Source organism: Phalacrocorax carbo, chromosome Z, assembly GCF_963921805.1.
Source record: "Phalacrocorax carbo chromosome Z, bPhaCar2.1, whole genome shotgun sequence".
NCBI classification, from domain to species: Eukaryota; Metazoa; Chordata; class Aves; order Suliformes; family Phalacrocoracidae; genus Phalacrocorax; species Phalacrocorax carbo.
In genome coordinates, this window is record NC_087548.1 from 53,266,987 (window position 1) to 53,292,764 (window position 25,778).

A 25,778-nucleotide genomic window follows, 5' to 3' on the forward strand; every position below is an offset into this window, starting at 1 on the left:
ATCCAATGCAGCACTCCTGTCGTGAGAGTCATCCCACTGTGTCTCTGTGATGGTGACTAAGTTGTAGCTATTCCACTGCACAATGGCTTCCAGCTCCTGTTTGTTGCCCGATGCTGCATGCGTTGATGTAGGTGCACTTCAGCTGGGCTATCGATTTCACCCCTTTCAGCACTTCCTTCTGTCTTCTCAAAAGGAACACTTCAAATAAATTATAGTACTAAAATTATAGTATTTATATTTATATAATTTAGATGCTATAAAAACCAGTATTAAATTATAACTCGACCCATGGCAAAACGCACTCTAAACCAAAGTTTTAGGATTGTTTAGATCTGAGTCTAGGCTCTCTCTCTGAACGAAATATAGATAGATCGCTGCTTGTATTTATGGCTGTGTTGCCATGCACAGAGTGCTGTGCCAATGAGGGACTCTGCATCTAGCACTTGCACTTAAATGCTACTTGAAGAATGAAGTTGAAAACCACCACGCAGAAGGCCTTTGGGTCCTTGTTCAAAACATTTTAGGGTGAGATGTTTAAAAGCACTTGAAAGTGCATTTCTGTTCTTCAGTCTGCTTGCAGTGCGGAGGCAGGACAGAGCCAAGTGCAATTGAAATTCTACCAGTAACATTTTGTATTGGAATGGGACCCCTGGTTTACCAAGCACTACACAATGGCCCACCTACACAGAGACCGTAACTGTAGCATGGACGTGCAAGGAGGTAGGAACACATCCGTGTTCTCTGTTCCAGCATTTAACTACAAAGCAAGGAGAGTAAAGCTTAAAATAGCAGTAGAACTGCATGTTTATCAACTGATCTTGTAAAAGGCAGCGCAGAGGTTTGAAGCTGTTGTCCATCTGCCTACCTTCACTGAAGCTATCGGGGCAAGCCCAAGTTGCAAAGCAGAGACAGCTTCCATTTTCTTTCCCTGTGGGATGTTTAAACTGTGAGACAGACTAATTTGATACTAGCTTGACAAAAGACAGATAGCAGGGGAAAGACGAGGAACATTGCCTCAGATTGCAGGAGTGAGAGTCAGGGTGAGCAGCCATGGCATTGTGACACCTCAGGTCTGAGCTGGAAGAGCAGAGAGGTGTTGTGGAAGGAAGATCTGGGTGGGAAAGATGTGGGGATCACACATGGTGTTCAAGGCTGGGACCAGGGGCTTGATCTGGGAAAATCACAGACAGCAGCAGAGAATCAGAGGGAGGCACAACCAGGGCAATGTTTGGGTGAGAGTGTGGGGGAAGAGAAGGGGTGTAAGGCAGGTGAGGAAAAGGAAAGTGGCTGAGCATATGGATAGCAGAAGCACAGACTGAGATTCTACCTGTGGCATGAAGATCTCCTGCCTGTTCAAACAAAAGAAAAAAATAGGACTGCAGTGATTGAGGTGAGGTAAAAAAGGTGATTCAGGGGATTCGAGCCTCAAGGACAAGCAGAGAATTATAAGAAGGCTGAGAGTTATACTTCTGCACCCCTGTGAAGGCAGTGTTGCGTAAGTTTGTGTGGCCCCTTAGGAAAGCAGCAATGGATGATGGATCTGACCCCTTAACTTTCCATTTCTTGCAAGGAAGTCTGGCTGCACAGCAAAACAAGATCGGCAGCAGGGAAAAACCACAGTATGGTTGGGCACGATGAGCCGTAACTCTCAGCACAAGAAGCTGGGGAAAAGTGAAACGAGTGTTCTAACCCTGTCCTACATTTACAGGTAACTGAAACATAAAGGGAGCAGATCACCTTTGCCCTGAAGGCTGATTTCCTGGTACCTTTTGGAGAGCGATAACCTCTCGTGCAGCACCCTGGGTCGCACTCTGATAAGCTAGCTGGAGGAGGCAAGGTCAGGCACCCACAATGCCAGTGCCTTGTGGATCATCTCCTGACTCTGGGCTGGGCCAGTCGAGAGGCAAGATTCTTATCTGTCCACGCTCCCCGTTGCACTCATAGGCTGGCTGCTTCCAGCACAGAAATCAGGCCAGGTGCCTGGACCACAGGCTGCAGGGGGACAAACGCTGACATAAGTCAGCCCCACCTTGGAGGATGAGGGAGGTGAGGGGTGGCACACCTCTGTCATCTGTCAGAAGGTCACTGAGCTGGCAACAGTCCTTCAGTTAAGAGGGTAGAAACAGGCAACAGGCACAGCAGTCCTGGCACAGCAGTGAGCCCACCCTCGGGGCAGGCTCAGAAGGCAGAGGGGGCACTGAGATAGCAGGTCACAGGAAGGGTGGTTTGAAGCCATGCCACTGAGCTGCAGCACCGCAGCTCATTTCAGAACAGGGCTGTCCTGAACTGGAGCTGGTCCAGGAGGTGCCTTTGAAGATTGGAAAGTTCATTGCACCAGGATTATTTTAGTGGTGAAAGATTTCATGCCATGGGCTCTCAGGAGACAAACTGCCCTTTGCTGTTTTGTTAGGGACATAGAATAGATATAAAAAGAGCAGTTTGTTCTTACAGGAGAAACTAGAGGAGAAAAAAAAAATGTTGCAATTTCCTTTCAGAGAGCCGTGCTCAGTCTCCAGTTGGGCCAGTGGAAGCACCATTGCTGGGGGGCTTCCAAACCCAGGGAGCACCATGCATCCATGCACGCTGTGGGAAGCGGTTGCACATTGCCAGGGCATTAAATTAGATTCCCTAATGAGCTCTGAGCTGCTAGTGAGACCTGGCAGCCCCAGCAAACTCCATTTTCTTCAAGCTCACTGAAATAGCCTGCAATGAAATAAGCATGGCTGTTTTGTGATTTGGTTTCCTGATTTTCACGCACAGGGGAAAGAGCAGGCCTATAGTGCCCCGGAGGAATAAATACGGCTCAACGCATGCCGGGTTCAACCGAACGGAGTTATTTTCGGAGGATATTGCAGAGCCGAGCCTGCAGCCGGGCAGCCGCGGCGCCTCCCCCGGCTGAGGTCCGTGAAGGGGAGCTGTGGGCAGCCTAAAACCTTCGCAGCTAGCATTTGTAACCATGCACTCCTGGCTGTGCTTGGGGGAAGGGTACGACACAGAAAATTTGCTGGTCAGCACAGGTCGGAGCACAGCGTTTGGCAGAGAAATTCCTGCCGGTGACAGCCCGTGATAAAAATCACTTGCCAGCTTCTTTGTAACACAGCTTAATTGAACACACAAAGAGTTTCAGGGAATATGCGTTTCCTACGATGCTATTTTGGTGTCAAAATTACTCTATCATCAGCCTGTTTAAAATGGGGTTGTGATGAAACACCGATCTTATTAGCTAATTGTACTTGCTAGTCTACGGGTGTTTATTTCATGGCCAAATTACAATGGTTGGCTGATGGGCTTTGCAGCCAGAACACTTTGAATTCCCCCTGGATTTCATTACTGTGACTGCAAAGGAAGGAAAAGAATAGCAGATGAAGCTGTTACTGTTTCAGCTCATGATCCTGCGGATGCCTTGTACTGAGCTGCGCCCTTAGGCTGAGCAAGTTGGCAGGGCTCATCTAGAAGAGTGAAAACACAAATTTTGTATTTTTTTAGTTGTTTTTTTTTTTTAAATAAATTTTAAAAGAAATTAATACTTTGGCTCAGGAGCAGCTGCTCTTTTTTCCTAAAGAGTAGCCTGTACTTGAGTGTGAAGTGCTTATCATTTATAATAATTTCTACCAGGTAATCTACCACAAGCACACCACGGGTATAGCTGCATATATGAGACATGCTCAGTACCACTTGCCTGCTGTGTTACCACTTTCACAGCAAGACGCTGTGTTGCTGTGTGTCCTGGCCTGCACTGGTGCATCATTTCTTACCAGACCTTCTTAACAGTTTTTCCATCAGAACAGACAGGACAGCTTTGCCCCCCTGCAAAAGTAAGACACTCAAGGAAGGGCCTCTCCAGAAGCCGTTCTGCTGCAAATCCAATGATCCTCAGACTACAGGGGCTCATCTGTCTTCATATAGGTTTCCCAGGCACCTCCATGCAAATGCTTAATCCTAGCCAAAGAAGGCCTAATTCATTTTAATTGCCAGAAGCAGCAGTTGTATTCACGCAGGGTAGCTGTAATTGGTAGAGGCAAGCACAAATACCTACCCTGCAAAGAGATGCACTGCTTCCATCTCTCTAGTAAGTGAGGCAGACATAATGGTCTTGGATACCCTCTGAGCTTTTCTGCAGCCCACTTCTGAGGAGAGTCTCTGTATTTTGGCGGCTCATTTACTGCTCACTGCCTTTACCATATTTTTTGCTTTTTCCATTGCGTTTTCCTTGCGTTGTGCCTTTCTAGCCTGATCCCTCCAGACAGGTTAGCTGGAAAACATCTGCAAGAGCTCAGTGGGGGAGGGCGTAGCTACAAGGTCCTATAAATACAAAGTGCTCCGCAGCCTGGACACTGAGCAAAGCTTTGACCTTGCTGGGATTTAACCCCTATTGACTTCCTCCCTCTGGCTTGGTGGGTCATCAGTCCATTCCCTCCTTCCTCCCACTCCCTTCACCGTGTCATGGCTGGGTCCCTTCTGGAGCCCAAGCACAGTTTGTGGCCACACACCAAATATTTGACTTGCTCTGAACAAGAGTTTCCTCACTCCCATGGCTCAGAAACTTGATGGACACTTTTTACTTGTTATGTGCTATTCTTAAAGTAAGTCCTCATTATGATTATGGGAAGGCTGGGACCCTGGTCTATGAACACAATGACGTGAATATAACCATCAGGTTTGTGCGTAGTTCTCCTGCATCCTTCATTCAAGCTATGCTCCATTATTATTTCTTTCTGAAGCTTAACAGCTTTGCAAGCAGCGCATCTTCTGCACGCTCTTGTGCTGTTTTTTTTTTGTGGAGCAAATTCTATTTTGATAAAGCTCTCAAGCTTCCTTTTCATCATAGACAGCATGAACTTCAGATGCTCTTCTGGAAGGCTGGTTTCCTGCTGTGATGCAATACAGGCCCTTCTGAGGTTTCTTGCCCTCATGAATGGATGCAACACCAGAGAGCTTTCAAAAGCAAGCTGAGGTACTTCTTGCTTGAAGGCAGCAGGACCTCAGTGCTCATAGGAATGAGGCAGTCCTCTGCAATCCTCCTACCAGGCTTTAGGAAACAGGCAGCAAAACCGCGCTTTGAAATCACTTTACTTTCTCTAGCAATGTTCCAGTGTTAGGTATTCAAGTCAAGTTTTGTGTTGCCATTAGGGGTAGTGCAATTTGGAGAGGTTTGGAAGGGACCCAGCAGTGCCTTCCAGTGAGCAAATTTTTTGCAGGCTCTTGCTGTGGTGTTCCTGGCCTGGGATTTGAGACATCTTGTTTCAGTCCAGTTCTGCAACAGAGTGTTTGGTGCATGGTTTGTTTTCAGTTATCAGATGCTTAAAAACCAAAATAAACCCCTTGTTGTCCCAAGATATTATTCTGAGCCCTGCCCGCCCTTCCCTGGGATTGACATTGTTACTGTTTGTGCGGCTCCATCCTTCTGTTGATGAAAATTCAGGGCAATATCTCCCAACACAGAAAAAGGGGATATTTAATCACATCCTGTGCCAGGAAAGCTTTCACTGAAACCAGAAGTGTTGGAAACAAGTCAGTAGAAAGGAAGTCAGGATGACTTCATGTATCTAATGACCTACCATGCTGCTACAGGACTGGAGGGGGTTTGCTAGTGGAGGATTAAGTGTTTAGATATTTAAGCATCAGAAGAGGGATGAAACTCAGCTGTTCATACCTGTATCATTTTCCTGATCTATGATAACCTGCTGGTTGCCCTCCTGCAGAGCTGCAGATCCCCCAAATTCCCTGTTCAGAACCATGTTCAAGCTTTGCAACTTCCACCTAATTTCAGTGCCCCTTGCAGCTGCAGAGAGGCGTTTTCACACCCCAACTTCTCTCACAGGCTTACCTGCTCCTATTTCACCCACTTGTCCCTCCTCCTGCAACACCTGAGTGCCTACTGACCCTTAATGTACTCACCTTCACAGCATCCCCATCCTTGAGGAAAGGGAGGCACAAAGACAGCAAGTGATATGCCCCAGGCTACAGAAGTGGTCTGTGGTGGAGCAGCACTGTGTTGGCTGCAGGCAGGTCTCCACACCTTTGAGCTGCCCTTTCTCACCTGGAGGGAAGGTGGCCCCTGGAGCAAAGATGGGGGGATGTGGCAGGTCCCGTAATCGGGAGAGGCAGCCAGACCACCCTGCTCTGTCTGACATTTCAGATGCCTACTGTTTTTTGCCCAAGGTTTTTGTATTCCTCCAGGACTTAATATTTAAAACTAGAATACAGCTAAGAGCTGTCAGAAAAGTAATTAAAATCAAGGGATGTCTTATCAGTATTTCTGGGATTGTGGCAGACACTTTTGTTTTGGTGGGCAGGGCACAGGGTTCAGGCCTGTGATTTCGTCTTCAGAACACTGCAGTGTGAAATACCTGCTCACCCATTTATTTGTCTCCCACTTGATTACCGTCAGCTGAAGTGGCTAGATAAAACAATTCAGTAGCTTCTGTCACAGGCATTATTTCTAGCTTTGCTCTAGTAGCAACGGTCTCAGAAAATCCACCCTGGCACTGGATTTTCTTCCACTTGATTTTTCGTGTACCCAGGTTAATCAGGGACTGAGCATTAGAATGGAGAGTATGGCAATAGATGTCAGAAAAAGGAGACCAGCTTTTTTAGGTGTTCTGTGAGCGGGAGTGCAAACTCCATCCATTTCACACATTCATAATTTAAATAGTAATTAGAATTTCTAAATTATCTCTCCCTGGGCACTACCTAATCTTCATTAAACATCTAAATACCAGTGACTAAAACTGGGTCAGCTCCTCAGTGACCCCTCATGGGAGGAAGGAGGTTGCGCCAGACTTCAGCAGCACAGGATCTGGCCTCGCTGGCTGGGAGATGGTTTGCTGTACGCTAAGGGTTGCACCCAGAGGGCCCCATCCTCTGTGCAAAGCAGGAGAGCTCCTTCGACAGCCAGGGAGCTGAGCTGTCCTGCAAGCAAGGAGACTGGCCTTCCAGCTGTGGTGGGGCGCAGGGCGGCTCGGGGAGCAGGGAGCCGAGCCTAGCATTCACAGGTCCGTGCTCACTCCTGCAGAGTGTCTGGGCAGTGGGAACTGCTGCGTGGCCGAAGGACAAATCCCACTCTTGCAGCTCTAGTCCTCTGTCTCCAGGTCCCTGCTCTCCTGCCCGCTAATATCTTCCTGGATTTTCTTGCCCACTCTACCCCAGTGCCCTCAAGTTTTCCTTCCACTTCCAACTCCCATGTCCCATCCTGTTCTCCCAGCACATGCTTCTCACGAGCCCTCCCCTGCTCATCGTTAGCCCCTTCCTTTTTTTATGTCTTTTCCCTGGAAGCCACAGAACAGATTTGTTTCAGAGCTGGGGGCATCATTATTGCTCTCCCCAGCCAATGCTTCAGTCCCTCACCACTGGCAAGGCTGAAGAGCCAAAGAGGTCCTGTTCTGCAGTTCTGACAGGGAAAACCCAGTGGAAACCAGATGGGGTTTTCATGACCTGTATGTGACGTGCCTTCTGTCCCTTACACCTCTACTGACGAAGGGCATTTCTGTAGCCTCTTTTGCTCCGTGCAGCTAAACCCACCTCGCCAAGCAGCTTCACCCTTAATAAACCATGAAAAAGATGCTCACAGTCACGGGGACCTTCAGTCATGACCTTCAGAGGATGCAGTCAAAAATTTGCTGTGCCCATTGGAGGGAGAGAAGGGAAGGAATCTCGGGTTGCACGTGCCTCTGCCAGTAAGAGCATATAGGCGCTGTTATCAATGGCTTCTATTAACCACCCATCTTCAGCTATACAGGCTTTCTAGAACACCTCTGCAGAACAGGGCTCCTGCTTTGGGAGTAGGGAACCCGTACAGAGGAGCATGTACCAGGGGACCTTGCAAGAACAAGGAGGGGGCCCCACAAGAGGTGCTCTGCTGGGATGTGCAGTTTGCATAGTGCTCACAATGCAGTGAGATTTCCTTCACCCCCACCTACTCTGCATTCTCCCTAAGCTGTCCGTATAAGGGACCTTTGGACTGCAAAACCCCACTCACCCCACCCAGCCGAACAAAGCATCAGCACCATAACACTTTTTTTGTCACCAGCACAGTGAGAGCGCCAAGAAGGCATGGCCAGCACCACTGCAGCTACCCAGCTAAAGGGCAGGCACTACTAAAGCTGAAGCAAAGATACTGATGGGCTCTGCTTGCTCTCAGGGCTGTGAGACAGTATTACTAAGAGGACAAGCAGGGCTTAGCACCCCATAGGGAAGACACAGAAACATCTTTCTTACTTAAAAAGAAAAACTTTATTTTGATACATTAAAAAATCTATACATTTCTTAGACTAAAATACAGTTTTGCATCAGTATTCTGGCACAATGTCAGTTTACACAGAAAATCTAAGATTAGATCAGCAGTGTTAATTTCCCTTCTCTTCCTGCATTCACAGCTTGCAGTATAAAACGTTTCAAGTTCTCAGACAACAATAAACAGTGTCACATTTACTTTTCCCATTCCCAAAGGAGGTGGCATTCCACTGGAAAAAGGAGCACTTGTGAGTTGATCTTGATTCAATGTAAATCACTACACCAGTTCAGGGGTTTGACTGCCCTGTTAGAAGTATGAGTGAGAGAGGATGAAAAATTTGTTTCCAGATGAAGCTTTGATGGACTATGATAACATGAGTACTGTCAAACCTTTAAAATCTGTTCAGAAGATTTTCCTTTTTCCTTACGGCGGCTGCCATAATCAGCAACACAATCCACCACACAGAAATAATTCTTTTCTACAGGTATAGGATTCCACCTTCTTTCTTGCTCTGAAGAACTCCAGAGCAAAATAAAAGCAGGGCACAGGGGATGTTGCTGTGAGATGTCTGTGAATTGGAATGTGAATTTTATTAACTACTGTGAAGATCCTGCGGAATATTTTCTACCTGTGAAATCCTGCTCTCTATGGCTCCACCTAACTAACCTCTGGCAGCTGCTTTCTGGCCTGCATCAGGGACAAAACAACCTTCCTGTTTTCTCCTCCCTCGCTCCCCTAGGAGACACTAACACGCTGACTGCAGCACTGTTTTTCTAATGAAGAGATAGTCTCCCTTTTCAGTTCGCGCCGGGAGGGAGCCAACCAATACTAACACTGGAGCACACCTACTATTTATCCGAGAGTTAAAAAACATGACTTCAGTGGGAACTCCAGTCAGTGCCCAACTTCTGATGGGGTTCTAGAGCTATCAGCTTCCTAATCTCACAAATCCTTTCTGACATACTCCCTAGCCGCCCCTATTTCACTCAAGCCAGAGGAGAGTGGTGGTGCACTTGAGGAACAGTAGCCAGCTATGCTACCAGAACCTTCCATCACACATTTAGAGAAGCCAGAGCTGTTTTTAAAGTTACTGAAATTAGGCTAGTTCTGCTAAAGTCAGATGGTACTTTTGCTCTGAATTCTTGCAACTTTGGTTGTAAGGGGAGTCCCACGTTTCCACAGAAAAGTACCAAATGCTTAAACCACCAAATTCTGCTTGTCATATTCACACATCACTTGACCACTTCAGTGAGCAGGGGAATAGAATCTGATGGTGTTTGCTGGTTTTCTGCTAGTTCTGTTTTAACTCATCTCTGTCAAATGAATGCCAGGTAGTTTAGCCTCCAAATGGGTATTTTTAGATGGATTCATGCTACCTATTGTCCCTAGAAATATTTTCATATTCCTAATGTCTCTGAAGAGCTTTGCCTTGATTGCATCAGCTCGCAAACACTGCAAGACACATCACAGCTCCATCCCAGATCAGAAATTCTGCCTTTTATACATGACCCATATCACAAGAGACAAGTTTCATCTCTTCTCTCATTTCTCTAAATATAAAAGAAAAAAATACCTTGAGAACAGTATTCGCTACAGAACACAAGAAATACAAATTTACTAGTCTCCATAATCTCTTGTTATGTGATGGAAATAACAGCAGAGATTATATAGTTGAAAGAGCATTTTAAAATGAAATATTTAGAGTAAACTTCCATCATCCCAACAAACAAGCTGAGTGCAAGAAATGCTTCAAATAAGTCTGTTGCGTTTTGTTTTGGGAAACACGAGGGTTTTTTCCACAATGATGAACCAGGATTTCTGTGGTGATGTGACACACAAACTGTTCAAGAAACAATGGACTTGTGAGGTTTAGATTTAGTAAACAGTATCTGCACAGGCAAAGCCATGATTTAAAAAACAGGGATGCTCTTAGATATCTACTTGTAAATCTTAAGAGTGTTTCTTAAAATGACAGTGCCATGTTCAATACAGCATGTAATACGCACTCAGAACGAAATGTTCACTGGATGGTGATGATGAGTATATGTCTGCTACATGCATTTTATTTTGACTCTATAACATACATTCATAGAATACATCATAACCGCTCAGAGCAAACCGCTAAAGTGCATGCTCTGAGGGCACATTAAGTATGTTGTCTCCAACACTGGCTGCTCAGTTGCCAGAACACTGATACAGAAAGGGCTCATTTCTGCTTTATATCCCCATTTTGTGCTGAAAGAGTAAGAGCTAGCATCCCCTGCTCCCTCCATGAAAGGGAGCACTGTGGAGCAGGCTAATTACCTGCTGCTGAAAAAGCCCTTTCAGAAAGAAGTAACCACCCTGAGAAGGTGCTGTACAGAAACGCAGGGAGTGAGTCTTGGAATAACTCTTGGGTAAGTGGACCTGTGCACTGGGTTAGGCTGGGATGGAGTTGATTTTCTTTCACAGCAGCCTGTATGGTGCTGCAGTCTAGATTTGCAACCAAAACAGTGTTGATAACACAACAGTGTTTTTACCTGTTGCTGAGTAGTGCTTGCACAGGGTCAAGGCCTTCTCTGTTTCTCACTCTGCTGCCCCAGCAGAGTGGGCTGGGATTGGGCAAGAGGGGGGAGGGCACACAGCCAGGACAGCTGACCTGAACAGACTGAAGAAATAGTCCATACCATATAATGTCATGCTTAGCAATAAAATTGGAAGTGGGAAGGGAGTGAGGGAAGAAGGGAGGGACGAGGGTGAAGTTTCCCAAAGTAGCCATTGCTCGGAGACTGGCTGGGCATTGGCCTGCTGGTGGGAGGTGGTGAGTGATTGCCTTTGCACCACTTGGGGTTTTCTTTTTTTTTTTTTTTTCTTTCTTTCCTTTATTTAATGAACTGCCTTTACCTTGACACATGAGTTTCCTTACTTTTGCCTTTCCAAAGCTTTCTCCCATCCTACTGGGGGAAGTGAATAAGCAATAGAGTAGGGGATTACCTGCCAGTCAGGGTCAACCCACCACAACCTGTAACTGGGTTTTCCACTTTAAGTTCTCCCTTCTTGGACATGCTTTCCTAATGCAGAAAGTCCTTGGGTTACCATGTCAAGCTAAGGCCACATGTAAAACCCAATCCTGCTTTTGGCAGCAAGCTGAAGATGGAATTCTAAGCTAGCTATACCATACATTTACTCTAGCCGTGGAGCAGCACTGAAACTGTAGAAATGATGGGCTGCACTCCTAACCACAGCAAGCACAGTGATGGAGTGGTATCATACAGAAAAACCCACCTCAGAACTCCAGCTCAGCACCTACTCCCCCTCCCATTCAGTCCAGGTGATATCCTGAATCATTGCCTCAGGAAGGTGAGAAGGCATGTGCTAAGATCAGTGGGACAAAGGGGAGCTGACACTCTGCCACCTGGCACTCCTTTGCTGAAAAAGCAATACAGAAATGAGAGCTAAAATAACAAAAAAACATTCTCTAGGGCTGGAAGAAGCAAAAAAAAAGATGACACACTGCTGCTCAGCCTCCAAACAGAACAGAGTAAAATGAAAAAAAAAAATTAACAATCTGAAGTATGGCATGCTTCTTTTTCCTTTGAAACCTAGCTGATCAGAGGCTATGATACAGACTGTCTGCAGAAATGAAATGCCGGGAACCAGTAACCCCATTGGCTTGGTTTTTAAACCCCAACTGTCCAGCCTGAACCTCCAGTCCTCAGGAACTGCTTGGTTCAGTGATTTCCAAGGAGATGACTTCTCTAACTCAGCTGTCTCACCTGTTCCTCATGCAGTGTTATTTCTAGTGCATTATCACTCTCTAGTATAGTCTAGACTGCTTCCCACAAAGCAGTCTATATAGTGGCTTTAATAACCAGCTGGCAAAAAAAAAATAAATTATCCCATCCCAACTGGCAGACCCCAGCACCTCTGCTGCCAACTGGGGATTTACATGGGAAGTGTTCTCCTTCTCCACTATCCCTACTAGGGAAGGAAAGCAGAGTCTAAATTTGCCCTGAAAAGTTGTCTCTTCAGACGTCAGCCTTCTGCTTATCTCCTTGCACAAGACAGAGCTGGAAGAGGGCAGCTTGTAGTTTGGTTGCAAATGAAGGTCAAAGGACGTTCAAAACGGCCACTGGAAGCCTGTGTGTGGATGGAATGCCTCTTCGGCATGACTGAAAAGCTCTACATGCCAGATATACACTCAAGAATGGTGCACACAATTTTATTAAGAACTTTATAATTATATAGATTTGTCACTTAAACATTACAACTACCCATAGAAAAGTGTGGCATGTATCTTTCAAACACCATGTAATAAAACAAATTTATTTTTAAAACAGGATAAACTGCTATAAAAATGGTGCACAGTCAAGCCATACAAAAATACAAAATTTGTTTGCAACTGCAGTCCTAGTTGCAACTGCAGAGAAAAGCCCCCACCCAGGACTTCCAGTGAGCAGAGAACACACACTTGTGGAATTGGTCATGGCAGAAATTTGTTGTCAAAATGTGCAGAATCCAAGGCTTCAATCAAAGCACCTCCAGTAACTTCCAGGCAGGATGGAATTTAATTTCTCTGGAAGCAACTATGTCCATGATAAGCGTCTCAGCCTTGGAATCCAGTTTCTAGCATTTATCTGAGCCAGTTTTTAGATTTCTGTTGCTAAACCCCACTGATCTACACAAATATGGGTGTTCAGTGCCACTGCTGTCTTAGCCACTGGTACAGCAGGAATGCCTCCTCTCCACACACTTAAGGCTGCTCCAATGCTGCTTCTAGATAGTCTGACCTCTAACTTGCACTGGGAGGCCTCACCAGTGCTCCAGTTTGAATCCCTAGCTTGAAGCTCTAGTCCAGTTAGCACTTACACAGATGTGTAACTTACAACTTCCACACTCGGAGTGCCCTCCTGACGTCAGTGTAGCTATCCACATGGCTCACTTAAACGTGTGTCTAAGTGCTTGCAGGATTAGGTAATTCTGTGTTCCTTTCTCCCCAGCAGATATAACTTATAAATGTATTTTTATTTTCATATCTTTCTTATAGTTTGGATTCTGTGATATGAAAAGAGTAAATCCTCTTAACTGGCTTACCAAAAGAAAACTAAACAGATTTATTAAATTACTTCTGGAAGCAAAAGTGAAATATTTCGCTATTGCCAAAAGGTAAGAGCACTGGTTAGCTACATGATACTACATATTTTCTTAAAACTTTTGACAGTAATTTAAAAGCCTGACCCTCTGGAAGGAAGCACAGAGAACTGCTTACTTATTAAACCTTGATAACATGAGCTGTGCATGTCTCTACTTAGACATACCTCCCCACTCCATTAAAAGGCTTCTGTAGAAGGGCTTTTCTCTTTCAAAAGATTTTCTTGAATGGAGTGATCAAACCATTGAGGCATTATTTATTTGTACAGAGCTTATATTTAGTGCAATAAGTTTAAAAAGTCTGCTCTGAAATACTAACTTTACATTAACAAAAATAGTTTTCTTAAAAAAATTGTAACAAAAGGAGTATATAGCATAGACAGGTTATGTATCCTTAACAAATACACTTTTAAGCTTTTACCATTACAATATGCTGGAGAATTGAATATTAGCATTCATATCTGGTGAACTTCCAGACTGAAAAGAAAGGTAAATACCTAAGAATAATAATAAAAAAGCATGTTCTCTTGTCGTTATTTGATAACTGTAGATAACTATCCTGGCAGTTACACATCCAAAGAAATGTTTCTCTGCCCTTTCCTGTTTTAGCCACCCACTACATACATACAAATATGGATGGAACAACAGGCATGGTCCCTTCCACCTCCCAAAGCTCTCCGGCATTAAATGAAATGAAGCATACAGTACTTTTTGTACAGTAGTACAGTTCATTTCTCTTCCCATCCTCAGCATCGTTACATCTAGTCATGAATTAATCATGAGTATGGCTAAGACTGAGCTTTAACAATCTGTTATTTCAATTGCTCATACAGAGAATCCATACCCTTCGAAGGAGCACTGCTGAAGTGTGAAGGTGGCTACGGAACTCAAGGGCAGGATAGTGGACAACAGGTTAAGAGGGGTAAGTAGGGTAAAACAGGAAGTTAATTGCATATAAAAATTATCTGTCCCCATTTTCTAGTTTCTGTTTAATAGGAGATGCAAGGGCTCCCACACACCTGAATACCTGAGGAGTTGGTTATTGTGATATCTGATATTGATAAACAAAACTGTGCCCCAGTAGGGCTATAAAGTAAAATGACTGCTTACAAACCCATTCAAACTGAATGAACTCTTACTGAAACCACCTTTTGAAAAACTAAATTTGAGACTTTCCTTGATTTGAAGATTTTCCCTTACATGTGACTGTCCTGAATTTAATGCAAATTTAAGCAAACTAAACAAGTAAGACTCTCAGCAGATTAGCAGTGTCATGGGAAATCTGTCTAAACCCAGTCATCATTTCAGATTATCTTTACAATGATACCTCATCCAGACTGTAAAATATCAAGCAGATAAGAATCAACTTTTCCATGACCACAATGAATAATTAAAAAAAATGGAACAATGATAAAGCTGCTTGTAAAAGCCACCCGTATGAAAAGAGTACATGTTTCACAAAAATAATTGTTAAAAAAAGTATTAAATCCCTGTTCCTTTTCTCTGATTTTGGCTGTTTATTTATATATATATATATATGTATGTATATATGTATATATATACTGTTTTGGAATGTCAATGGGTTCCAATATGGCTGGCTAGTTTCAAGATGAACTTGCTCCAGAGGCCTAGAAAACAAAGTCATACAGCACAGTCTTAGACAAATGCCAAAAGACAAGGAGAAACTGAGTCAAAGGGGTCACTGGAAACCATAAAGAAAGATGTGTGAAAAGGTTTTTTTTTCCCCTTGTGTCTTGATACAAGAGCAGAAGGTCCTAAATGCTTCCTCATCTTTGCTATTAATACCTATTTAAAATACAACTGTACTTAAGGCATTTCACTTTTAGAACTAGTTGTCATGTCTAAGAAATACCTGCATTTCAAGGAGACTAAAACAAAACAGTAAAGACTATTTTTTTAAAAAAGAAGCAAAAAAAAAAAAAAAAGAAAAATAAATCTAACTTTCAAACACCCCATTTGGAGACTACAGAGGCTACTAGTACAGTATTCTATACCATAGAATAGACTTTTGAATGACCCTATTCCAGATGTAACTGAGGCCTTTATCAATCCTTTGGGGAAAGGTATCAGAAATTTCACAGAGGTAACTGCTGTCTCCCATCCTTGTCAGGAAGTGAGATCCTCCTGTTTCAGAACCTATTGAACTGCAGCTGAACACCCCAAAATGAAAGGCCATTTGAGAAAACAAGGTCCAGTGAGTTCCAAACAAGACTATCGCATGAGCAGCAGAACTGGGAGTAATTCAGCAGGTGACACTCAGGCTGAGCATCAAGTGCTCAGCATCTTCTCCAGCAGTCCTAGGACCTTCAGCCACTGCCAGGCTCAAGTGCCTGGAGTCAAGTTCCAAGAAGAACAAGACCACCCTTGACTTGCAAGTACTTGGTTTGCCCTTATACAAGGTGGGGATGAATACAGGTTTTAACATCCAAGCTTTAGGCAGTCAAGTACAAAAGTCTGACTAGCAGTCTGTGCTAGCGCTGATGAGAGCATAAGGGGAAAACCACTTAGAGTAAACCAGTTGTTTGAATTAGACATTAACATAAGACATTTTTGGACTGGCATTTTTTGTATGTGTGACTAGAGAGTTTAAAAACCCAATTCTCAATCATTTTAATGGCAGCTTTACATTTACAGTGTTTAGACCACTCTCAAAATTCCAACATTAGTGTCTGCCTGAACAGCTAGAGTTACTCCCAGAAGAAAACAGTAAATGAGCATAGAATTAGTTTTTTAGATGTATAAACACAGCAGCATTTAGGCATAAGCAGATCTAGAAACTGGTATGCTATAATGAAATAGCAAAACACGCAAAGCTACACATCTATCCAGTCTACAGCAGAAACCCATTCCAGCTAGGTCAAAAAGTGCTCATGCAACATGGCTTCACGTACATCATTTAAAAAAAATTCTACTGTTAGCATACACTATTTAGGTTCCATCAGGTTGAAAAATTGTCCCCATGGTAAGAAACTGCATCAGGCCCCAAATACTCTAGGAAAGTAATGATGGAAAAATATTTTATTTCACAAAGTCATATTGCACGATGACAAGTCATACCTTGCCCAGCCTGGGTCTCCATCATACGCTCTCAGTTCTCCACCTTCCAAACTCATCCTCCTATCTGTTATCTGTACCATGTATAGCTGTTCCTTATTCCAGGCTACTCAGACATGCAATGCCTTCCTAACAGGCATACCATAAGTAAAACAGGCTGCAGAAGCATAAATGATGCATTGTTCACTGTCTGTGTATCTGACAGTGTGAGATGGAAAGAGCACACAAGAGACAAGCAACATAAGTAGTTGGCAATAAAAACAAACAACTGGGAGAAATGTCATTTGAGCAGGTTGAAAGGAATCACTGTATCCAATTCCTTGGCACTGTATAAAATAATTTGGTGAGAGCTTTAAATGCCTGGTTCTACTTTGCAACAATGGATGTGCTCAGTAGTGTTCTTCAGGCTTTTACGGTGAACGTAAGATGAACAAAATTTTTCAGTTCAGGACTGAAAAGTGGTTTAAAATCAGAATAGCCCAATGAATTCCAGAGTCATCTTATTTTGAGAGTACTCAGCAGCTGGGGCTGTCAGTGTATACCACATAGCATGCATGCTAACCCTAATGAAATGATACTCCATTTGTTTCATGTAACACAGTTCCTTTCATCTTACTTTTACAGGAGATGGTCTCAGCTGTGACAAAAACTCTGCCATCCAGGTGATAGGCAAGCTCACAAACAGAAAAAGCAGAACATCTTGAGTGATACAGAGAACAAAAACTTCTCCTGAAGAAGTGCAGTCAGTAAAGACAAAGAGGGAGAAGAAGTAAAAGTGAAACTCTTGGAGGATCGCCACCTCCTCATCTGCACCTACCATTGGTTTTAGCTCTCTGCCCTCAGCTCCACCTCCCCGGCCCGCTTCTTTCATAGATTTCCTACTATTCTCCACAAACTCCTGAAAAATAGTAATAAAGTAAAAAGTGCTTTCTTAGAACAGACTCCAAACATCAAATCTCAGTAGAAAACTTCAAGATGTAACTGCTCAAAATGTCAACACAACTTGCTCCTCCCACTTCTCTTGGTCAGACTTGTCTACAAAGTACCAAAAGAGCCCACCAAATAGCCACAAGGGTTTCCCTCATTTAATTCTGGAAGCCTACAGGTATTTGCCTTGTGTACTGTTACAACTTTCACATTTACCACACAATGCTGTCCTTTACAGGGAAGGAAGGTAGGAGGATGGATGTCAAAAACCCCAGAGATCCTAGTTATTACACCCTATCCTGTGAACTGTTTGTATTCTGTAGCAAATTTCAGTAAACTTTAACTGCTAGGGTTTTCTGATATTGACTGTTCACTAAAGAAACATACAATGCTTTTATGGTTCATCTGTGCTGTCTTCTGAGACAGCATGCTATGTTTTACTCTTATTCTGTGCTAAAAATCAACTCATCAGCTACTGTTTTATTTATTTTATACTCTAGATTCTGTAGTGTTTTACCAAAAATTTAATGGTAAATTCTTGACATGTTTTTCAAACAAGCGATCATAAAAGAAAAATTATGCTAAGAAGTCATGAGAGTTTTCCTCTATCCTACACATGTGGGTACGTTTTACAGGGACATATTTCATCGTTGCCACTTAAAAATATTATCAAGAAAATTAGCTACTCAACAACAAACTAAATGGCTTGAAGAGCATAATGTTTACCTTGGTCTTGGGAATAAGGTGAAACAAGCAAATAATTGAATTGTGCAAAGGGCCTTGACATAGCATCTAGGCTCCAGGACAGAACATAATATCTGTTGCTTCTGTGCATAACAGACTGAGAAGCAAATTCTGGTTCCTGTCTATCTGAAAGAAGAAAAACTCCAGTGTGGTCACTATCTGTGTGTGTGGTAGAATACTCTGATACCTTTTCTATTCAATGTCCCAAGAAAGGTCGTTCTTAGGAAAATACAAAAACCAAGCCTTTCCTCCTTGTTTTGCTTCTTTCCATTCTGCAGTGTAACATTTACAAGAAATGATACCCAGAGGTATGATTCTGCAAGACAACTGCTCATCTCACAGCCAGAGCATAAAAGCCAATACCTGTGATGTCAAGGGAGGGAAGCATCGTTACTAACGTGATGCTTGTCAGACCACACTATTTGCTGATCAAGCCATGAACAAGACAGGAAGGTAACCCAGGTAAAAAAAATTACAGTATCAAACTCAGCTAGTGAGTTCACTCTACTCTCCAAATACCCATTTTATAAACCATACTCTTAGCCTTAGAGAGCAAGGGGAAACTTACCATGAGAACTTTATCCATGTAGAATTCCCTCCCAGGGCTCCCATCATTGTATTTTGTATCGATGGCAAAACATAAGAAAAGGACATCAACAACCATTTCATAAATGGAAAGGAAGCAGTGAGCAACCAGGAACGCAAAGAGGCAGACAATGATGAGTGGCAGCACCCAGATGGTGTAATCTTGTTGGTAATTCAGTAACATAATCCCAGCCAAACCTGTACTGCAGACAATCAGGGCCTGAAGAAGAAAACAGAATACAACTCTAATGGCAGAAGCCTTTTAATTTTTTTTGCTTTGTTTTTAACCTATGTACTTCTTGCTCTGCCAGTGCTAGAACTAGGGGTTACAGATGCTAGTGGTAATGGCACTTTATGTCCTGGATTCCCCACATCCCTGAGTGTAAATGACAAGAGGAGAGGGAGGGAGGAAGGCAGGTCTTTGTGGGGGTACAGTATGTTTTTTGTTTTGCTGGCAGAAACAACTTCCAAGCTCGTCTTACCTCTGCCTCATCTCCGAGCAGGGAAAGTCGATCAGAATTCATGTGACGCACTTTATTGAAAAGTCTCCACAGAACTACACTACGTGTGAGGCCCTAACAAGATATTTCACTGGGTACCAGTTTGGTCTTTGGGAATGACAACAGGACTAAAACAATTGTCGTGACCACTCAACATTTTTAACATTTCTGAATCTATTATTATGAACACTGTAGCTAAACATGAAATTGTAATATAGGTCAGCTTTACTGTATTACGAAAAAATTGGGTTCCACTGATAGAGGAGACAGGCTGGCAGCCTGGCATTGTTTTAGCTGATACTGTTTTTTATATGCTGCACCGTTCATTTTAACATTTCTGTCACCTGTGCATTTCTCTAATAATTTGAAAGACATCTTTTCAGGGAGATGTCCCTTTCAGACATCTCTATAAAACCACATTATGTAATTTCATGGTCTCCCAAGCACCTATATCTTCATTATGTGTTAATTTCTTCTCACAACTTATTGACTTAATTACTGGATTAAAAGTTCAGCCCACTGTACTCTGACTTAATAAAAGTAGAGCAATGTAATAAGGAAGACGGTTCAGTTCAAGCTGGAAGTTCCTCATAGCAGGCTCCTATACTACCTTCCAGTCCAATTTTGTCACAAACGGTGATCAGTAATGTGCCAATCTTCAGCATAAACCTGGAGAGCCCTTACTGAACAGAATTTAGAGGAAATGCTTCCTGTCCTTACCTTTCTAGATTTTAACCACAAAACCAATCAAAAACTCAGAAGTTCTAATAATCATTTTTCCCTGGACTCCCTAAAAATAAATTAAAGCAGAAGGTGTCATCATCTTCAGCTATTCCTTTCTGATCCCTTTTACTTAACGTAAGGGAGTAATCTGTTTATCCTCCCTATCCTGGACAGTCCCGTCCTGATACAATGCAGCTAGATGTGATAAAGTGCATGCTAAGAAACATGAATTTGAAGGCATTTGGTATCTGGGGTGCAAGACATTTCTAAGGAAAGCTTCCTACTATGTAGGTCAGTAACAATTGTAAACAGCAGACATACCTTTCCTAGAAACAGCATAAAATCCCCAACTGTGTTTATGGCAGCCACTCGCAAAGCGTTTTCCACTAGAATAACAAAGGCATCCTTTGCTGAGGTGCAGAAGTTGGTGCTGTTGATAGCTGTGGCTGTATATGCATTCTGGGAAAAGCAGATTGAAGGTTTACTCATGGGATGATCAGATATTTCAGAGGGAGTGGGGGAAGAAGGGAAGAAGGGAGAGAAGATACAGCTTCTGAGTAAGTCACCTAAGTCATATGATGTTAATGAACACAGATTCCCTTAAGAGTTGTTGACTCAAGCAGCATGTACCAGCTCACAAAAGACTATTGAGGCAGAGAATTACTATTCTTCTCCTCCCTTGCTCATCACTTATGCACTAACAAGTTTATTCCAAAAATGTAATTAAACAGAATTTGCAATTTCTCTGCAGGAGGAGGTGACCAGTGGCATAACTACAGCAATTAAGCAGTTAGAAAAAATATTCTGGAAGTATGAAAGGGTTTGAGAGTCATACGAGTCCACCAAGATAATTCCTAGATACTTCACTAGACTACACTCAAAGTTAGGCAGGACAATTTTGAAGGATTATACTGGTTTTGGTTTTGTTCTGTTTGGTTTTTTTTTTTTAATGCCACCTTCTGCTTTTATTTCTGTATTTTCACAAGCGAAAAAATTAACAACAGTGAAAGGGATGTTAGAGAGATATTAAGACATGCATTTAACAGAGATGGAACCACAGGCCAATAAAATATCTTTTACAAAGGGGTCTGACCAGTCATTGTGTTGCAACTTGCAACTCTCTTTCCACTTTGTAGATGATGATGACAATTTTTACGTTAAATACAGTTTTTCAATTATATGAACCTTAAATATTACACCTAGAAAAGCTTCGTTCTTTTTTCACAAACATATTTTGAAACTCAGATGTAGTTAGATAGAGTAGACATAAGGAGGAACACCTCCAACTACTAAACAAATTGTTATGAAGTTGAGATACCTTATTCACAGAGATGAATACCAGCTATTTTTCACCTTTACAAGGTAAACAAAGACTAATGTAGTGATTTGCAGTGTAATTTCAGTAATGGAGACAAGACTGAAGTACTTTCACTGAAGTTCAGTTCCAAAGTATGATACCTTATGTGTCAGCCTCAGACTGCATTCTGGGAATCATATATATTATCAGCCCTTACATAAAACTTGACTATTGAAATCCTTACCTGATTCAAGTAGGTCAGGCACTTTTCTAGACACCAAAGGCAGCAGATGCAGGCTTTGAGCATACAGCGAGCACAAGCATTTTCCTAGGAAATCACAGAATGTGGGAAAACAAAGATAAAGAGTAATAACAACAGATCTTAAGAAAACAATATTCCTTTGTGTTTCAGTAACTGATACTCAGCTTGGTAACTTAAGCAGTCCCTCCCAGTCCCATGGTCCTTTACCAAAAGGTAGACCAAAAATTCCAAAACAAGACTTCCAGCCCCCACACAGATTAAATTAAATTAGGTGTAAACATATCAGGCGTTGAGTTTCAGTAAGAAAATGAAATCTATTTCTCTTACTTTTCCTTTGAGTTGTGTATGAATATACATAAGAATCATTCGTGGTATCTTCACTAGCGTGATAATGAAAGACCCCTTTGCCACTGTTCCTAGGTGGTAGCAAACAAGGCGATTAACAGATGCCAGAATAGGCATGAATGGCAGATTCCTTTTCTCCCTGTTGAAAAAGAATAAAGTAGAATGATCAGTATGTATTTAGTGTCATCTAGAAATACTACAAATTCTCAGTAAACTAATGCGCAAAAGGAATGTATTATCCTCATACTAGCGTTCAGTGTTCATCAGTTCACACTGATGGTGTGGGCAAGTCACAGTTTTGGCTCTAATGCAATAATAGGAAGAGGATAAGGAATCGGTATGTCTTAAGGGTAGTCCTACTAGCAGTTGGCTGCATTACCACTATCACCAAGTAGCAGTTTCCATAAAATTACATTTATTGGTGTACAATTCAAAGCCTTCCAAAAAAGTGAGAAACAAAGCTAGAATTTTTTTTCAGTTGGACTACTGATAACTTGCCTTCCCCGTCTCTCCTGTTCTGTTGGAGGTCTTTGTGGAGACTTTGGAGAGGACATTACTATTGTTATTTATTAGGCAAATTCTTTTCTCAGATGTTTTGCATTTCTGATTTAGCTATTATATCCTCAAGGAACAAAGTATTAAGCCTTAAAACAAGCTATTTTATTGCAACACGGCTAGAATATTTTTGTTCTATCAGATGAACAGTCACTTTCCCAGTTTTGAAGCAATTCCCTCAAAATATATATTTATATTTCCCACCAAGGAAGCCACTTCTATTTCTCTCTCAAAGAACAGCTTTATTCAACATTTAAAGAATGGCTCTTGCTCTTTATTAGAAATATGAACGTAATACTAAGCATATTAAAGGAACAAATGCTAACATTCCAAACATAAAATTTCTCTCCAGCTTGGGAGAAAGCTATTTTCATGGAAGCTTCATTCAAAAAGATACAAAAAGTAGAGTCTTCATTCCATGAAAATAACATCTGCTTAACTTAATCCTGCAATGTTAATGATTAAAATAGTTTTACCCTACATTTTCTCCAATTAACTTTCAGAACGCAGGTGGAAGAAGCCAAATTCTACTCCCTAAATCACCTAAAATGTCTGAGCCTTACATCCACGCAACCCAACCGCAACCCAACCACAACCCAACGACCTCCTGCTTTTGAGGTAAATGTCACTGAGGGCACAGAGTCTGTAACGCAGAACACCTTGAGGTCTGTTATTGCCTGAGTTGAAAGGAATCCATCTGGCTAAGGCAAATGAACAGTGAACATATAAAAAACATTTCTCCATAGATAACTTCACCTCATTTGCTGTGGAAAGCTGTTAATATGCAAAATAATGGGGAAGTCCAAGTTAATGCTCTTTTCTTTCTTACTAAGTCACTTTTCAGATTAGAATTGTACCTTAAAATGCAGAAAAGATTAACAGTAGGGACAGATGGGTACTTACTAACCTAAAGTAAAATTCCTGTTATAGAAAGATAGGGTATAGTTAAAAGAAAAATCACTCATCCTCAGGTCACAGAAAATACATAAACTTACAGATGAAGCGAACACATTGCTAAGTGATCTATTTCAATACAAAGTTATCCTCTCTCCTCTGTATTTTCGTAGTTTGTTACTCAATCTAGTTTAATTATTCACAAGATTACATCCCTGTAACAACTTGCAATAACTTCACAGATGCATTTCATTGGTATACTGGAGGGCTTAATAATTACTAAATAACAGAATTTCTGTCAGCACAGTAAATTAATCCCTTGCCTTTGATTTTGTTTTAAAGACTAAGGCAGATAAGAAGTCAAATGTGATTCAGATAACAGTCTCAATTAAAAAGACAAACCAATTAAACATTTGTGATCTGAATCATGTACTTGAAAAATTTCTGCATGCAGTATTTAAAAACCCATTTTCTAAAAAAACAGACTCTTAAAAGCACATGGCAAGAACAGAGTGTGGCTGCTGGATATCACTAGAAATTTTTATAAACCATATTCTTCTGATGAAAGGCTAAAAACACATGCCAAAACCAACTAGCTGAACTACACGTGTATTTAGGATACTTCTTGGGGATGGCATCACTCCAACATCTTAGCTTTCCTTTCTTAAGTAAACCACCTTTGCTAAGTATCTTATCAACATCCTTTACTCATGCTGCTCTTGAGGAGGAGTAAGAGTTGTATTTATATTGTTTGGAAAAGACTTTGAGAACATCTGAAATAAAATTACTCATCTAGTTCTTGAACAATGATGTGGCACTTTAGAGGGGCGGCAAGTTGAAGAAATGTATCATGAACTACTAGATCTAGGATGACATGTGGAGAAGCTTCAATAAACTCTACTTTTATAAAACAGATATCAGTGTACTTGCTTCTTTTCCTTACCAAAAATACTGCCATAGTTCTGCTCTACATACCAAAATGTAATACTTCAGATCACTGAAGTACTATTTACTCTCATGAAACACTAACAAAACACCTGATACCATTTTTTTTCCTGAAAAACCTGGGTTCTAAATGGCTAAACACAGAACTTTCACTTTCACCTATTCAAGGTAAATTTTAAGCAATTGTAATTTCAGAAAAGTTTTAAAATACTAGAGACTAAAACCCCAAAGCTAAGTTTGTAGTTCTGAAATCAGTTTCTTATCTCTGTGAAGCAAAATTCTTGTGCCTGAAGGTTGGTAAAACGATTTCTTAATAATTAGTATTGCCTTCTTGAATAGCTAGCAGAAAAGCCGGCGTAAAGTATGCCCTGATACACAACTTGGTACACAAATATAGCAATGCAATATGGAACTTTAATGCACACATATTTTGTATCACCTTTTAGTTGAAAAAGATCTGGTCAGAATTTATATGTAAATGATTAATAACACCTGAAGGAATCTTATGTAAGAAAGATTAACGAAGCACTGTAATAAATAAAGGGTACTGTTTTGCAATTAAAATAAAAATCAATTGCTTTCAATATTTTTTTATCTCTACCATGCTCATCAGCATTAATTATTAGCATTACAGATGATCCTCCGTGTGCATTCTGCTTTGTAAGCAACCATCTGTGTCCATACAATGAGCACAGGTTACAAGGCAAACAAGACTTCAAGTCCTAAGTATCAAGAATACCATCTATATTCAGCAAAACAGACTATTTTAGGACTTGACATGATTTATAAAGGAGTCATTAAAATCCAACTGCTCTCCAGCTTTCAGGGTGGAAGCAAGAATTCTTCCCGAAAGCTGTGTCCCTTATTATTTCTGCTAATTCCATTTCTAGGCTGCTCACAGTAGAGCTAAGTTGTTCTTACCTTGTAAAATAGTATGTCACAACAGCCCCTGCTACTGTCATCTGCTGACAGGCTAGGATAAACTCACTGATCCAGACCAGGCCCACTACATGGTACCACCACATATATTTCAAAGGGCCTACCATCCGAAATTCAACAAATCCTTCTTCATTTGGGACAGGACTACCTAGGAAAAAATGAAGATAAAAAGGAAATGGTGCTTACAGCAACTCAGAAAGAAGGAAGCATATGGTGTTAGCAGTTCATAACTGTCTACAGCAGAGCCCCTCAAGCCTCTACTAATACCACTAAATATCATGTTTAAGAAGATTGTTCGTATGAAAGATACAGCTTTTGAGACAATCAGTATAACAGCATTTGAAAAAAGCACTAAAAATACTCTGAGTGTTCTCAAAATCCCGCAACACCTTTTAATTTATAGCCACATGGTGAAAATTTCCTAAACTAACCACCACCAAGTAGCAAAACCCCTTAAAATTGAACATTATAGAAGCCTGCCTTAGTCATTCTTAATTTCAGGCTGCTGCTCTGTTGATGGTATTCATACAGTCAGAATCAATATTACACTTCACAGCTCCTTACAGCTGGATGGCAACATTAACGATCACTTTTGTTTTCCTTACAGTAAGTCTTTGTCCATGT

The 25,778-nt window shown here is 41.7% G+C and overlaps 1 protein-coding gene and 1 long non-coding RNA gene across 4 annotated transcripts in view; one reads left to right on the forward strand and one right to left on the reverse strand.

The window, feature by feature from the left end:
* Positions 1-1,248: 1,248 nt before the first annotated feature.
* Positions 1,249-14,276, forward strand: LOC135310643 (uncharacterized). Its single transcript, XR_010370724.1, has 3 exons — positions 1,249-1,395; positions 1,575-1,708; positions 14,197-14,276. It is a non-coding gene; the product is annotated as an uncharacterized LOC135310643 (long non-coding RNA).
* Positions 12,419-25,778, reverse strand: part of SLC44A1 (solute carrier family 44 member 1) — a 67,352-nt gene continuing 53,992 nt past the window's right edge. The window contains exons 10-16 of one of the 3 annotated variants that reach the window (XM_064439230.1): positions 25,137-25,302; positions 21,804-21,960; positions 21,459-21,542; positions 20,239-20,376; positions 18,678-18,914; positions 17,256-17,336; positions 12,419-14,991 (exon numbers count right to left, since the gene is read on the reverse strand). In XM_064439230.1, the coding sequence (XP_064295300.1) occupies positions 14,968-14,991; positions 17,256-17,336; positions 18,678-18,914; positions 20,239-20,376; positions 21,459-21,542; positions 21,804-21,960; positions 25,137-25,302 (887 nt within the window). In that variant the 3' untranslated portion in view covers positions 12,419-14,967. The other 2 variants (XM_064439229.1, XM_064439228.1) reach the window with 2 other exon arrangements.